This window comes from Patella vulgata, chromosome 1 (assembly GCF_932274485.2).
Source record: "Patella vulgata chromosome 1, xgPatVulg1.2, whole genome shotgun sequence".
NCBI lineage: Eukaryota > Metazoa > Mollusca > Gastropoda > Patellidae > Patella > Patella vulgata.
The window spans coordinates 45,997,426-46,013,417 of record NC_065879.2 but is presented as its reverse complement, the minus strand read 5'-3'; the positions used below and the strand labels follow the sequence as shown (position 1 = coordinate 46,013,417).

At 37.1% G+C, this 15,992-nt stretch overlaps 1 protein-coding gene across 1 annotated transcript in view; it reads left to right on the top strand.

Moving 5' to 3' along the window:
- Positions 1-625: 625 nt before the first annotated feature.
- Positions 626-15,992, top strand: part of LOC126807792 (neuronal acetylcholine receptor subunit alpha-3) — a 29,554-nt gene continuing 14,187 nt past the window's right edge. Inside the window, exons 1-4 of the mRNA XM_050532622.2 lie at positions 626-1,379; positions 2,959-3,098; positions 3,762-3,806; positions 9,321-9,430. Of these exons, the coding sequence (XP_050388579.1) occupies positions 1,337-1,379; positions 2,959-3,098; positions 3,762-3,806; positions 9,321-9,430 (338 nt within the window). The 5' untranslated portion in view covers positions 626-1,336. The remainder of the gene's footprint in view (positions 1,380-2,958; positions 3,099-3,761; positions 3,807-9,320; positions 9,431-15,992) is intronic.

Sequence of the window (15,992 nt, the reverse complement as noted above, 5' to 3'; positions counted from 1 at the left end):
GTTACTTTGAATGAGAAATGCCAGATTTCACTTGGTATCCTTTGAAAATTTAAAATCAGTTAAATAATTATTATCTATTATATACATGAATGTGTGAAATGATCTTGAGTTTTTTGACCAGATACGGTAAAGAGACTACGCTTTCTCGCTGAATTTCGTAAAACTGTTCGTAGACTTTTTGTTTGTGGTGTGGCCTTCTTGAACTTTAAATGGTAATCGTAGTAGATACCGAGCGCATGCTTTATTTGTATTCTAGATATTACTATAGAGCAAGAAGACTCTTAATACAATATAATAAACATACGGCTTTAGGGCGTATCTGGCCTCATGCTTTGAATTAGTAATTTTTGTCATCAATACTTTCGCTCCCGGTATGAAATTGATTAATTATAGTCAACGAAAAACATTGCTGGTTTTGATAAACAACACATAGCCTACTCCCCTTTAAATTATAAAATCAATCAGTTAAAAATCGATCGGTTTCTAATATTATTAGTATTGAACTCAGAGCTCTAAATAAGCCGCTACGTTATAACACTATTAATTTATACCTAGCTTCCATTAGTGGACAAACATTTAAAGAGAATTTCACAATTTTATGAATAGGGGTTTATTTATAATTGGAAATATGTGCTGGTTGTATATCCATAATGGAGAAATAAGTGGGAGCTTTCAAATATCAAATATTGTTGCAATCATCTGGCAGTGATCTGAAATTTTTGACAGAATAGTAACCGCAGACCATAATGTTACCAACAAAATGAAATGTGACATCACGTGTTCTAGAATAAGTAGGAATACACGTCGATACTTATAGTTTATTGGGGGTAAAATTTCGACTTTAAAGGAGCTAAACCTCTAACTCAATATTTTCCATAATATTCGAAATTAAAAACACGAAACTATTTATTTGGTCGATTGTAAAACATGTGATTACCCCCTTAATGAGTAATACATGTTACCTAATAATTGCGTGTGTATTCATAGGAGTCGCTGAAAACAGAACCTCTAGTGGGAACAAAGAGTTATTAAAAATTAGTGTTATCTATTCCAGGTATCAGTTATTAATTGATGTAACATTTTTGTCCTGGGTAAATACACTAAATCAGAATTATGCAAATAATAATTGATATCGATGATTCTTTCATGCGTATTCATGACAACCAAATAAACATTCCAGTTCAGACCTATATATATATCGCATTGTAACCTGGAAGCCTTTAAGCTAGCAGTTTTTCGTAGTACTAATATGATGATTTATGGAACATAGTATCCCTGTGGACCAAACCTATATAATTTTGTGATACGTTGAATTATTCTTTCTGAAAAGCTGAAGATGGTTATAACTTTCTGCGTCCTGTTTTTGTACCAAACTGTGTGTAAGTACCAGACTAAATAAGCTTTATTTTATTTAAATCATGCATGGTCCATACCTTGATAGCGTTAAGTAGTATTAGTAGTATACTTATGGTAAAACAAACCACAGTGTTTGCGTTTGCGAAGATTGTGTCATAAATAGTGCATTGATGAAAGCTAACACTAACCCCAACCAATTACCTCGTATAGAGTATTTATGTGAAGGATAAAACACAAGACTGAGGTTATGCTGGAGAAAGAAAGGCTGAAGAAAATAACCCAAAGAAATAGCAAAACCGACGTTCTTTTTTCTAAAGTCTTTCTTCCCAGCATAACCGAAGTCAAGGACTTTATCTTGCTTATAAACCGCCTATGTTTACATGTACTTATAAACCTTTAACGGTAAATCTCTTTGATCTTTGGGGCATGTTCTATGCCCGGAATAACTTGCGATCTGAAAATCGGGGGGGGGGGGCGGCATTGATCAACCAATCCACACTTTATCGCTCTAACCACGTTGTCAGATCAATTAGGTTATGAAATCGTAACAATATAGAAGTCGGTCACTTTTTAGATAGGATGTCCGAATTGCGCTATATGGTCAAATATTGAATGTTAGCAAATGATTATAACTGATAATACCTTGTCGTAGATTATTCTTCTCTTAAAACGAACTAAGTATTACAGAAAACTCTACGATTTTGCCGAACAAAGGTACATGTATATTGTCCTTGATAATGACTAGATATACCTTTTTAAAAAATGTCACTCCATAGAATTGTGTTCTGTCTCAGTGTAATTTCCCCGTGTCAGTGGTGCATGACAGAGGGGTTGACAACGAAAGCGTCTAGTTGTTCGTATGGGACGAAAAATCGAGGTCACGTATATACATTTTGTGTGAACGTAAAGAGCCCTTTACAGTTGGAATTCGATATAAGAGTAGGCTGTAAAGCCGCTGTCCATACAAAATTTCCCTCATAGCGAGCCAAGAATTTACTGGTGTAAGCAATTTACGGGACGGCCATTACCCGATCATGTTTTTCAGAAAATACAATTTGATACAATTATTCATTTACAATTATTCATTTACAAACCTCTCCCCCCAAATTCTTAAACCTAACCCTTCCCATCTCTTAATTGCTGTCTTCAGTTCTGAAAACGTTGAAAATACTGCTCCTTTTTCAAAGCTGGTGTTGGGACGATTGGCAGCCATTTTGGAATTCGTTCTAAACTTGGCTCAGACTCGTCGTAACAATAGCCACTCTGTATCTGAAAACATTGGACCAAAGGCACAGCAAGCTAAATCGTCCACATAGTCTATTTAATGTAAAGATGTTGTTATTATATCATAAAGCTCATCTAAATTTAAAAAGACCTTCCAGGGAATGGACTGGCTTGTAAAGAAAGGGTTTCACAATTTTTATTAAATTTCGGTGTGAAGTCACTAGAAACTAATGTAAAGATTAAATCGCCAAAATTTTTAGAAACATTCTATTATTTTCGTAACGATTCTCAAAAAAAAATTTTTTTATTGTACATTCTCATGATTTTGATATCTAATTCAAAATTTTATGATAAAATGACTTGCATTTCACTTTTCAGCATTACATGCATTTACTATAGCTAATGAAACAAATTTACGTACTCAACTGTTCAATGCCAGCAGATACAATGCGAATGTTCGCCCAGAACAGATGCTGACAGTACAAATAATGTTTAATTTGTTGACTGTAAATGAATTGGTAAGTAATCAATAAAGTTAGATGGGGATAGTATTGCAAGAGGACTTTTCTAGGTTGTTTTTTTTTAAATTTGTATTAGCCAATCAGAATGATGATTATACGGTTCTTCGCTTTTAAAATTATATACTTGAAAGGTGGGTCTGTGTAATTATTCTATGTTAGGTTTCCTTCAAGGTAATTAGAAGGGTGTCTCTGGTTGGTCAGCATTAAAGATTTGGTCGTTTTTGAAATAAAAGTTCAAAAATGGATAATGCAAAATGAATACCTTTAAAATGTCATTCAAATTACTTTATTCTGGGCGTAGTTATCACTGTTATTCCAGACTTAGCCTCGATTCGCCATTTTTAAATTAGATCATTAAATGATGACTGTGTTTTAATCCGTTTAAATCTCAGCCATCGGATAGCCTAAAGAGTTAATTATATGATGGTCGTGTGAATAAATAATAGCTTTAGCTCTTACATTATGCATCTTTAACCAATTATTGTTTTTTACGTGTATATTGTCTCGTTATATTTATCATTGCTTGATAATGAATAGAGAATCCTTGTCGAAACGTCCACATCAATAAGCAGTAAATGTATTCCATTGAATTGTGACCTGTATACTTATTCCACGTATACCATGTTACAAAATAATGTTGTGTTTTTAACTTTGTTATAGAGTATCAAAGATCAGTCATTTGAAGTAAGTGGTTGGTTGACCATGGTGAGTATATAAATAAGTTTTTGAGGGATTTGGATTTAAATTTATCTTCGTTACAAATAAAATGCAAAATTTGCGGAAGCGAATGGGCCAAATATATAAGATAAAAACTATGAGTGAGTTCTAATTACGAGATACTAACTACCAATTACGAGATACTAACCACTATTTACGAGATACTAACTACTAATTCCGAGATACTACGACTAATATAGGGAGATAGTAGCTCCTTTAAAATTAAGACTAGTCCCGATTAAGACTTACTATCTCCTAAAAAGGACTTATTATTGGGGTCAAATGCACGTGCTAAATATTCTCATTGAATCTGAGTTAGGGCCAATTATAGATAAGATAAAAACTATCAGTGAGATCTAATTACGAGATACTAACTACAAATTACGAGACACTAAGACTAATATAGGGAGATAGCAGCTCCTTTAAAATTAAGACTAGTCCTAATTAGGACTTACTATCCCCTAATTAGGACTTGCTATTGGGGTCAAATGCATGTGTTAAACATTTCATTAAATCCGAATAAGGTGTAAGCATATCCTAATAAGGTGTAAGCATATCTTAATAAGGACTCGGTATCCCTTAATTAGCATCACGTAATTAAGACTTAGTTTCTCCTAATATTAATTAGGACTTAATTTGATCTTAGTATCTCCTAATGTCAAATTCAAGTTCTTTATTCTCTTAGGTCCAAGAACCATCGGCTAAAACACACAATACACATAACAAAATTGAAAGTATTTATATAATGTACAAGGAGGGCATGTTTATAACATCTGTATATGTGTGGTTATTATTTTAATGATAAATTCAGATATTCTCTTATTGGCTTGCAGTGGAACCAGGATAAACCCGTGACTCTGGCCGTCTGCCTGTTTGCCCGTCCTTCCTTCCGTCAACAATATGCTTGTGAACGCGATTATTTTTTACAAAAAAATTGGGCGAACCCTATCCATATCCATCGTTCCTCGACTTTCCATTCTGTAGTAATATTCCCACCGAAAAGCTTGTTAACGCGAAAGAGGTTGTCGGTTTTAAGGCTTTTTTTATAATTTTGTGTGAAGCATTGGGGCGACGAGAGCCCTATCGATATTTAGCGTTCTCAGCCCAAAGCTTGTGAATGCGATAGAGTTTTAAGACTTATTTTATTCAAATTTGACGTTACTTATTGGGGTCTTGCGATGACGAATCATGTCGATATGCAGCATTCCACAACATTTCGTGTTAGAGTTACAACGCCCACCCTTTGCCGAAAACTGTTTGAGCGCAAGAGAGGCTTAAAGGCTCAATACCACTCTTGTTGTAACTGAATAATATGCCCCAATCTTTATTCAGGTCAACAAATTGTACTATTTTAGAATATTTCAATTAATTGATGATACAAATTTCATCTTAACACACCTTATTTAAAAATTTTGAAAAATTCAACATAATGGTTTGAAACGTCTAACGTAGACCTTTTCAAATGAAACTTTGATTTAAAAATATTTTCGAACCCTCTGGACAAGTAAAATAGGATGTAATGGATAATTAACACAACAGGTAGGACACTTAAACATCTAGTACTTAGATAGAGACATTATTTATTTTCTGGAGCTTTCAAGCCAGCAAGAGTGTTATTGTCCCTTTAATATGTTATTTTCAAATTTAATATGAAGCTTTGGGGTCATAAGAATTTGAGATTTTATAATGCCAGAGAACGTATGTTTTGAGTGAAAGGAGCTTTTGAACAGTAATTGGTGTGTATCGGTTTCTTTGAAAAACACTTTAGTTTCCAACTGGCCAGTGTTATTGATGTTACTACTTTTAAAAACGATGGTGTCAAGAAAATCTATGCTGTTATGACTTACATTTGCGGTTAATTTGACAGATGGATGATGATTGTTCAGAATGTTGAAAAACGCCCAAAATTCGTCTAGTGTGTACGTCCAGACTATGGAATCGTCATCTAAGAAACGTCCATAGAAATCTGGTTTTAGTGGGCAGAGTAGCAAAACTTCCCTTTCCTACTCCGCCATGAAGAGATTTGCGTAACTCGGGGCAAATCGTTTTCCCATCGCAGTTCCAGAAGACTGGAGGTATACTTGATCGTTGAATGTGAAGTCATTCCTCCCCAGACAAATGTCGAGTAATTTGAGGATTTCTTCGCCCGGTCTGGATGTTTGTAGGTTTCTAATAAATGCTTTCCTAACTGTGTTATTGTCCCCCGCCTTTCGAAGAAAGGAGGGGACTATTAAAATGGGTTCGTCCGTCTGTCCGTCCGTCTGTCTGTTCGTCACACTTTTTGGGACACAATAACTCTCCTTCTAATTGAGGTAGAATGTTCAAACTTGGTGTAGGTTTTTATTAGGTCAATGCCTTGATAGAGTGCGAAGATGAACATTTTCTGCTTATGGTAAGTAGAGATAAGCAATTTGATTGGTTGATGCTTTGGGACACGATAACTTTAGTTCTAATTAAGTGAGAGTGATGAAACTTGGTGTATAGTTTCATTACATCAATACCTTGACTAAGTTCGATGATGAGAATTGTCTGCTTAGGCTAAGCAGCAATAAGCATTTTGATTGGTCAAGACTTTCGAACATAACAACTCTGCTTCTAATTCAGGTAGAATGTTTAAACTTGATGTAGATGTTCGTCTTGACTGAGTTCAATGATTAACATATCGAGCTAAAGCTAAGCAGAGATAAGCAATTTCCTTGGTCGATACTTTGGGACAAGATAACTTTGATTCTAACTGATGGAGAGTGATGAAAATAAGTGTATAGTTGATAATCAGTTTGATTGCTCGATTCTTTTGAAAAAAATAGATGCGCGATTAATTAATATGTGTCATCTATTTATTTGGGGTTTTCGGCGGGGGTCATCAGCCTCACTGCTGGCTTGTTATCGATGTTCGTGTACATGCTCTGTACGTCGATGGATATTAAGATGGTGTGCTCAGGGACTCTTAACTGTTTGATTTTGTGAATAAAATCGTTGGTGTCTTTAAGATAGGAAGCGTGTTGGCATGCTAGGGGTAATAAGAAATGGTCTATATATTGTGATACGGTGTATGATTCGTTGCCACAGTCTGATATTATTGGGCGTCCCTTGGGTAATTTATTAGGTATAAACCATTCTGTTTCTGGATTTTTATGTATTTTTGGTAGTGTATAGAGATGCCGTTGTCGGCAGTCAGATTTAGCGGATAGATAATCATATTGTTTTGCTGTTATGTATTCCTTGTCTTGCAGTTCATGTAAGATATGCTTTATTAAGATTGCGGTGTCCTTAAAGATTGGTTGGTCTTATTTAGTGTAATGTTTAGGATTACTTGATCTGAGATATAGTCTGTGCGATTCATAATGACACAACACGGGCCGTTGTCACTTTTCTTATTTAATGTTTTTGTCTTTTTTGGGGGTATTTAATGCTGTTTTTGCGGCCCGGTTGAGATTTGGTATTTGTGATTGTGGTTGATTGTCGAAATTGTTTAGAAGGGCTGGTGATAATGAATTGTTCGATGGTTTACATGTAGATGTTTCTGTAAATAATTGTTTACCTCTGCCGGGTTTGTTCCTAAAAAAAACATGTCAATGAAAGGGTTCTTTGAAATCGATCGGTTGCCTAAAAAATGAGGTCTATCGATGTTATCGTGGGGGTAGGGATAAACTTGAGGCCTTTGTCAAGTATGCTAAGTTCTAGGGGGCTGAGAGGTCTGTCGCTCAAATTGACAACTGTCTGTCCGAAAGACAGCTTCTCATTCCTTTTCCCTGATTCTAGTTTAAATTCTCCATCTTTACCTTTGTAGCTGTGGGGTCTCTTCGTGGAAAGTCTGAGTGATCGTCTGCAGCTGATAGAAGGCTTGGCAGTGGTGTCAAGGATATGAATGGGGGCGATCTAGGAGACAGACAGTCGATGAGAGCGTTCAGTGGAGAAATGGAACCTGAGGACGATGGTGAACTAGGCAAAACCTGGGACAGACTGGTTGGCCTAGCTGCACGTCTCGAGGGAGTGTTAATGTATGTGCCTTTCCCGGGTGATGATGTTCTCTTGTTAGGTGTTTCGTTTAGGTGTTTCCTGGGGAAGGTTGCATATGTTCTGCACGGGTGAGAGAGGAGAAGTAACAGCTTTAGGGAGAGTGGACAGGAGGCGGTGGAACTCTGTCTTCACACTATCCTGAAGTCGCTTGCCGTGGAACTTCTTGGCCCATGCTAGGGCGTGGCTAGAGTACTCCTGTACGGCGTCTTTGGTAAAGTGACGTGACTTCAAGTACTCCAGTGTATCCGCTAGCATGGTTCGGTAGTGTGTTGACAGGGATGAGGCGACGTCCTTGGCCCATTTCAGGTTCAATGGTAGTGGCTATGGTAGGTGTTTTCATGGCCGGCTTTACAAACTTGTTCAGATCCAGGATCTTCCAGGCTAAACTTCTGGTGGGTGCTCCGTTCTCCTGGCTCTCCATAATGGTAAAATGGTGGAGGCATTGGAGGACCGTGAAGAAAGTTTTGATGAAACGAAACTTGAATTCTCTGAGGGTGGTTGCCGTTAATTTGGAAGGCGTCGGTTTGGTTAGCGCTGCTTTGGTAGGCGTTGGTTTGGTTGGCGCTGCTTTGGTAGGCCTTGGTTTGGTTGGCGCTGCTTTGGTAGGCCTTGGTTTGGTTGGCGCTGGAATCCTGACGGTGGTTGATGGAAGCCTGGCGGTGGTTGGTGGAAGACTGGCGGTAGTTCATGGAAGACTGGCTGTGATTGGTAGAAGCCTGGTGGCGGTTGGTAGAAGCCTGGTGGTGGTTGGAATCTGTTTCATAACTGAGACCAATCCATTGGTAGATGCGTGGGCGTGTGAAGAAGAGGGCGTCTGGTGTGGGACCTATCCATGTTCCAAAGGGTTTGGGGAAGCTGTTTGTAGGGGCGATATGCAAATGGGGGGGGGGGCTGTTTAGTTCCGGCGAGACAATGGGGGGGGGGGCAGAGTGTATATATATATATATAGGTTGTGAAAACTGTATTAGAGATAAATTTTGTACTCGGACCTATTCCCTGTAATTGAGTGTGAAGCATTGGACTCATGAAAGGACAAACTTTATCGATATTCCTCGTTCCGCGACCTTCTATTTAGGAGTTACTCCTATTTCCCGAAACCTCTTGGACGCGATAGAGGCTACAGGTTTGAACATTTTGCAAGCTCGTTAATAAAGCAGAGATCAGATATCGCAAATGGGTTGAGTTTTCATTTCGGATAAGCTTTTTTAAATGTATTTGGTCCTAATTGGGAGATGCTTGGCCCTAATTCAGGGTTAATATGTCCTAATTGGGAGCTACGCTCAGGATTAGGAGTTATTATCTCCCGATTAGGAGTTACTATCTCCTAATTAGGACATAATATCTCCCAATTAGGACTTTTTTAACGTATAGTAAACCCTATTAGTACTAAGTCCCAATTTTGTCCACCATTCAAGAGTCCTAACAGAATGTATGCTTTAAATTTGTTTAGAGACAAATATATCTTTTTAATTTAATGTTCAGATATGGGAAGACGGTCGATTGAGGTGGAATGAGGATGAATATGGCAGAGTTAAGTTTATATTTGCATCACAATCAGAACTTTGGAGACCGGCACTAGTTATAAGTAACGCGTGAGTAGTAAAGTTTTACTTTCATGTTTAGGCTTGGGAGCCGCGATGGCTGTAGGGGTAAGACGCTGGGTAGCTAACTTGGTTCATCTAATTACCCCATGTCTGTTGTGCAGAACGGGGCCTGACAAGAAAATGTTTCAAGTTATTTGGATATAACAAAAACTTAAAATCAAGTGTACACGTGCGTGTGCATGTAAAACAACCCTTGCCAGCTGGAAGTCCAAAAAGGGATAGGCCGAAGCACAGTTGTCCTGACAAAATTACTCTAATAGCACACTGCACGGTATATGTCCGTCTAATCCAGTCAATCTACGCTAATTTTAGGGCAACCTAGAAAAAATTGCAGCAGAAGGTTTATTGGTATCGTTGTGTTCGTGGGATCATCCCTTACAGCACATCCAAAGTTCTCTGATATTCGGGCTGAGGAAATGGCCTAATTTACATAAATTCAACATATCAAGCCCAGTCGAATAATAGGGCGTGTTAATATGTATTACAAAACATTTAACCGCCAGATAATAATGATCTATGGGATATGACTGAAGATAAAATAATGATAAAATTGTAATTGTTGTTATTCCATGGCAGATTTGTGTATGAATCGCGCAATTCCAATTGTCATCTAATTTACCGTTATATTTCGATTATATTTGTTAGCTATTTTTGTGGTGGATTTTCGTGAGCTTTCTTTGACAATTTCTCAGTGTCTGCCAGTGTCTCCTCTGATAATACTAAGTTGCGCACAGTAGTTTGGTTTGTGCTCTAAACTATCAATTCGACAATTTTCATATTTCAGGGTTTGTATATTTACTTACTATATCCACCCTACAAAAAAAATTACCTTTTTAAAAGATTCAGTAAATACCTAAATTTTGTTTCAGATTGACAACAATAAAGCTTTCTTGTTTATTATTGTGCCATATGTTGATTTATACCTTTTTCTAGTAGTTTACCTCATATGATAAATCGCAGTGAAAACTGTGATAAATCGAAAAATCATGAAAAACCTTTTCTCCGCAGAGTGAACCCTTTCTCCGCGGTGTAAACCTATTCTCCGCGTCATAAAGTTTTCTCCGCGGGGTAAACCTTTTCTCCGCGGTATAAAGTTTCTCCGCGGTATAAAGTTTTCTCCGGGGTGTAAACCTTTTCTCCGCGGTGTAAGCATAGGCCCTTATTGGAAAACAATTGACATAATTATTTCTTTCAAAGTAACTAAAATTCATCTTCGAATCCACTGGCAATGGCACTGAAGAATATAATGGCCTATAATCGGCACCGACTGGAAAGCAATTGGCAGATCTTTTTCAATGTAACCAAAATTCATCTTCGAATCTACTAAGAAATATAATAGCCCAAATCTGAGGAGAAAAATGATCAATGAGTCGGGGTGCGGTAAAGGTGAATCCATCTAGTTATGTTTTATCGCCTTGTCACCGCGAAGGAGCCCAAGGAAATCAGTTGGTCCGAGGGCGCGGAGCTAACCAGTCCAACCCTGTCGGAGTTGGAGAAAATATTAAAATATTCATAATCTCCAAGCGTCGCTGGAATCATTAATAATAATTGTTTATTCAATATCCAAGGCCCTCTGCCCAAAGTACAAGCGATACAATGATATACAAAAAAACATGAAAATATATACATAATTATAAATAATTATAAACTGTTGATATATTTACATCTTAACCTCATGCAACTATACACATAATTTGCTAGCTGAACTTGATTATAATTACACATAATAAGTTTAAAGGCATCAGTTGCACTTAAATAATTGACTTTTAAGGTTAATAGTGCATTTCTAATATCACTATGTAAGGTACATTTCACAATAAAATTGATTTCATCTTCAATGTGAGATTTATTGACAACATTTTTACAGTACAAATTCTGTTAACTCTACCAGTCCAACGACCTATTTCAATTGCAAGATGATGATTTGAGCATCTAAATTTTGTCAGTGATATTTTATGTGCATTAATATGTACATCAGATAAATACGCTTCATATGAAAGGGAACATTTAAAAGCCGAGTAGTTAGACAGTTTAGAACTAGCTGCTATTTTACTACACCAGTTTTGAGAATTTACATCTTTTAAACGTTGCTTAAATTGCCTTAAAAATACACTTTTGTCCCCAATGCATTGCTGCTCCCAAACTAATCCAAACCCATGTGTATACAATATATTTCGAACTTTACTTGCCCACGTTATTCTTCCTGCATTGTCTAAAGATAATAACATGTTGTAACAGGCTTTGGGGTAACGGTCAGTTGGCATTTCTAACAGTTTTAACCAGTATTTTATAAGCTTTGTCATATAAGTAATATAAATAGGTTCTCGACCAAGTTCACCATACACAGCAGCATGTGAAGTTCTTGAATTTACATGAAGTATAAATTTACAAAAGTTTAAATGTACATTTTCAATATTTTTTATATCAACAAATCCCCAAATTTCACAGCCATAAGTTAAAATAGGTAAAATCATTCTGTCGAAGAGAAATAAAAATTCTTGAACACTCACAGAGCATTTCGAAACGAAGGCTTTTAACATATTAGAAGCTTTAGTGGCTTGTTGGGTTAATGTAGTGGTGGCAAGGGACCAGCAAAGTTTCGGGGTAAACATTATTCCCAGGTACTTGTAGAAAGAAACAACTTCCAAAGGTTTGCTGCCATAAAACCACTTTTCATTTGCCTTAACAATTCCACCTCTGTGAAATACTATTATCTTAGTTTTATTTACATTTACTTGCATACCATATTTTTTGCAGAATTCATGAATACAATTAACCTGATTTTGGAGTCTATTAACAGTGTCCGATACATTGGCAATATCATCTGCGTACATTAAAGAAATTATATTCGATATTTCAGAATTCACAAATATACCCTGATTACCAAATTCAGCCATCATTTCATGTAGTTCATTCAGAAATAACACAAATATTAATGGGCTTAAAGTACAGCCCTGTTTCGTACCAATTCTGCATTTAAAGTAGTCAGTTAGTTTTAGTTTATCACTTTTTACACATGATTTCAAATGTTTATACATGTTTTTTATAACTTGAAATGGGGTGTTCCCACTTACCCGGCAGGCTTTGATGTCAAATTTTGAAGTTAATCCTAGAACAATGGTGTTATAAACTATAGTCCATATCTTTTTTAAGACTACAACTGTATTGATTTTAACAAATTTAACTTTTATTAAATAACATTAAATAGCTTACACATAAAAATATATTGATTTTAACAAATTTAATATTTATTAAATAACATTAAATGATTTACACATATAAAAATGCATTACAATTTACACATTTAACACATTTATAAATAAATGCCTTACAACACAACAATCATTTTACAGCCCCACTAAATAGAAAATATTTGTTCCATACCGATTTACACTTAAAGAGCCATTTAATAACTGTGTTTTCAAATGTTCAATTCTTGTATCAAGTTGTCGATATTTCTTAACGCGAGGCCTATTAATATAGTGAATTGAATTCATGTTTGAAATCATAACGCCGGCATGAACTGTGTTCAAAATGTCATTAATTAGTTGGTTAATAAATTATATTAAGAGGGATTAAGAGCTCATTAACGCTGAACACTAGTGAACAGTTCTTGAGTGACTACCTTTAAACAGACTATAGTTTTAAGATCAATCAAAGGATTAACAGTCTGCCGGCTAAGTGGGAACACACCGATGATGGACACTATCGTAGGCTTTACTAAAATCTATAAATAGACAATAAAATCTAACATTTTTCTTTGACAAATATTTTTGTATTAGGGACTGCAATGTAAAGATGTGACCAATAGTACTACGCCCCTTTCTATAACCGGCTTGAGATTCCAACAGCTTATCATTGAGTTCACACCATTTTGTTAGTCTATTGTTCACAATTTTTTGAAAATATTTTACTCAAAGATGACGATAGTGATATTCCCCGGTAGTTACTTGGGTTTTCTGGATCACCGCTTTTGAATATGGGATGGATGATTGAAGAAGCCCATTCCTTTGGATAATATCCAGTCAGCAGTATTAAATTAAAAATACTAAGTATACTATTAAAAAAAAGTAGGGGATATTTGATTTTGGGGGCATAATACTAAAATATGCAAATGACTACGAAAAAAGTCACTATAGAACCTAACAGAAGAAACATTTCCAGTTACATGTGACGCCCAAACGCACCAATAGCTACCGCATGGAATGCAGGTGATACTTGGGATCATCATGGGGGTCCAACCCAAGATTTGCACGACTCTGACTTTGAATGTTACAGTCATTGTGGCATTGAATTCCAGGGTGGAAACATCAGTTTAATTGTTTTAGTGACCAGAAAACAAATTTTGATATGCGTCGGCTTACCCAAAATGAAAGGTTACGTGCCCTTGGCATGCTACAGATCGGCACAACACAGGCGGTTGTGGCGCGGACGATGAATGTTTCTCAGTCTGTCATAAGCAGGCTATGGTCCAGATACCGTGATACACAATCTGTACAGGACAGACCACGCTCAGGTCGACCAAGGGCGACAACTCAAGCCCAGGATCGATTTATCCGTACCTTGGCCTTGAGAAATCGTGTCATCACAGCAAATCAGATCAGCGCTCGTCTTCAAACAGACACTGGTGTGAGAGTGAGTGGCCAGACGATTCGGAATCGACTGCATAGGGGTCACCTTCGCGCCCGACGTCCTCGCGTGATCCCTTGTTTGAGAGATCATCACATTCAGGCAAGACGTCGTTGGTGTAGGGATCGTCAACACTGGGATAATCGACGCTGGAGCAATGTGATGTTTTCAGATGAGTCAAGGTTCACTGTTGATTTTTCGGACAGACGTAGGAGGGTGTGGCGTCGTCGAAACGAGCGCTTCCAAGACGTTAACGTCATCAGACATGATCGATTTGGGGGTGGTTCTGTTATGGTGTGGGGAGGCATCACTGTTGCTGGAAGAACGGCTTTACATGTTGTTGCAGGGCGTGTTACAGGCCAGTACTACCGGGACAACATCTTGGCAGTCCATGTTGTGCCGTTCGCACGACGTCATGGCCGCCGTTTCATCTTCCAGGATGACAACGCAAGATGTCACAGGGCCAGGATCGTTACAGGTTACCTCCAACAACAGAACATCACCACATTACCTTGGCCAGCACTGAGTCCCGACCTCTCCCCCATCGAGCATGTCTGGGACATGCTTGGACAGAGGTTACGTCAACGTCAACAACGTCCTGCCAATGTCCAAGAACTTGCTGCTGCGTTGCAACAGGAATGGGACAATCTGGACCAAAATGACCTTAGACGTCTCATTAGGAGTATGCCACGTCGGATCAATGCTTGTTTGGCAAACAGAGGAGGATTTACCCGTTACTGACTTGGTTGTGATGCTGTGGTAACTTTGCTGTTTGACCCCGGGTATCATTTTACCCTTATAATGGTCAGTCTGTGCCTTACTTAGTCTAACGATCATTTGGAATAAATCGATGAATGTGAACTTCATTTCATTTTGTCATTTGTTTCTTCGTCAGTTTCATTAGGTGACTTTAATAACACTTAAAAATCAAATATCCCCTACTTTTTTTGAATAGTATATATATGGAATGACAATACCGACAGATTGTTTATATATTTCACAGACTATACCATCAGGTTCAGGAGCTTTATTATTGTTTAAGTCATTAATTACAGAAACTATTTCATGTTCACTAATTGGAGCATCCAATATGTCATTATAGCCACTATCACTGTTCTCATTGTCACTGATTACATCAATAATTTTTTCATGAAACTGCTCATTTAACTGTGTTGAGGTATTGTTATAGAGTTCATTAAAATAATTATATCCACGTCCGGCATTATTCTCCTTTTTGAGGAAGGATTTCACTTGTTTCCATAAATTGTCCGTACTCGCATCTTTACCTATACTATGTTCAGCCTCTTTCACCACCCTTTTCTTTTGATCACATAAGTTCTTAAACGTACTTCTTGTCTTCTTGTAATTTTCCAAATCACATGCAGAGTTTGTAGCACGAAAAATATTCAATGTGTTGAGTTTGATCTTTTTTAATTTCTCACACTCGTCATTCCACCATATTGGTTGTTTTTTACATGCCTTCTTGTTTCACGATTTTTCATCACCATTTTATTCGCTGACTGGTGCATTATGCCATCAAGGACAGAAACAGCGTTGTCTACTTCACCATTATCTATCATTAATTGTAGCTTAACGAATCCATGTTCGTACACATCATTTTGTAATAGGTTAAGAAATTCTTCTCCGTGTTCATTTAGTTCTTGGCCAGGTTGAGACATTCTCAGAAGCGTAGTTGTTAGTAGCTGCCTGTTTGATTTCACTGAAAGTGTTAGCTCACAATGTGTAGGGTAGTGATTCGAGCCAAAATCTTCATTTAGTATTTCAAATTTCACCACTTTGTTGAACAGATTGTTTGATACTAATACATAGTCTATAACACTCTTTCCATCGTGGCAAATGTACGTAAATTCTCCATTAATATCACCGTTAGGTCTACCGTTTAATGTGTAGGCTCCGTGTG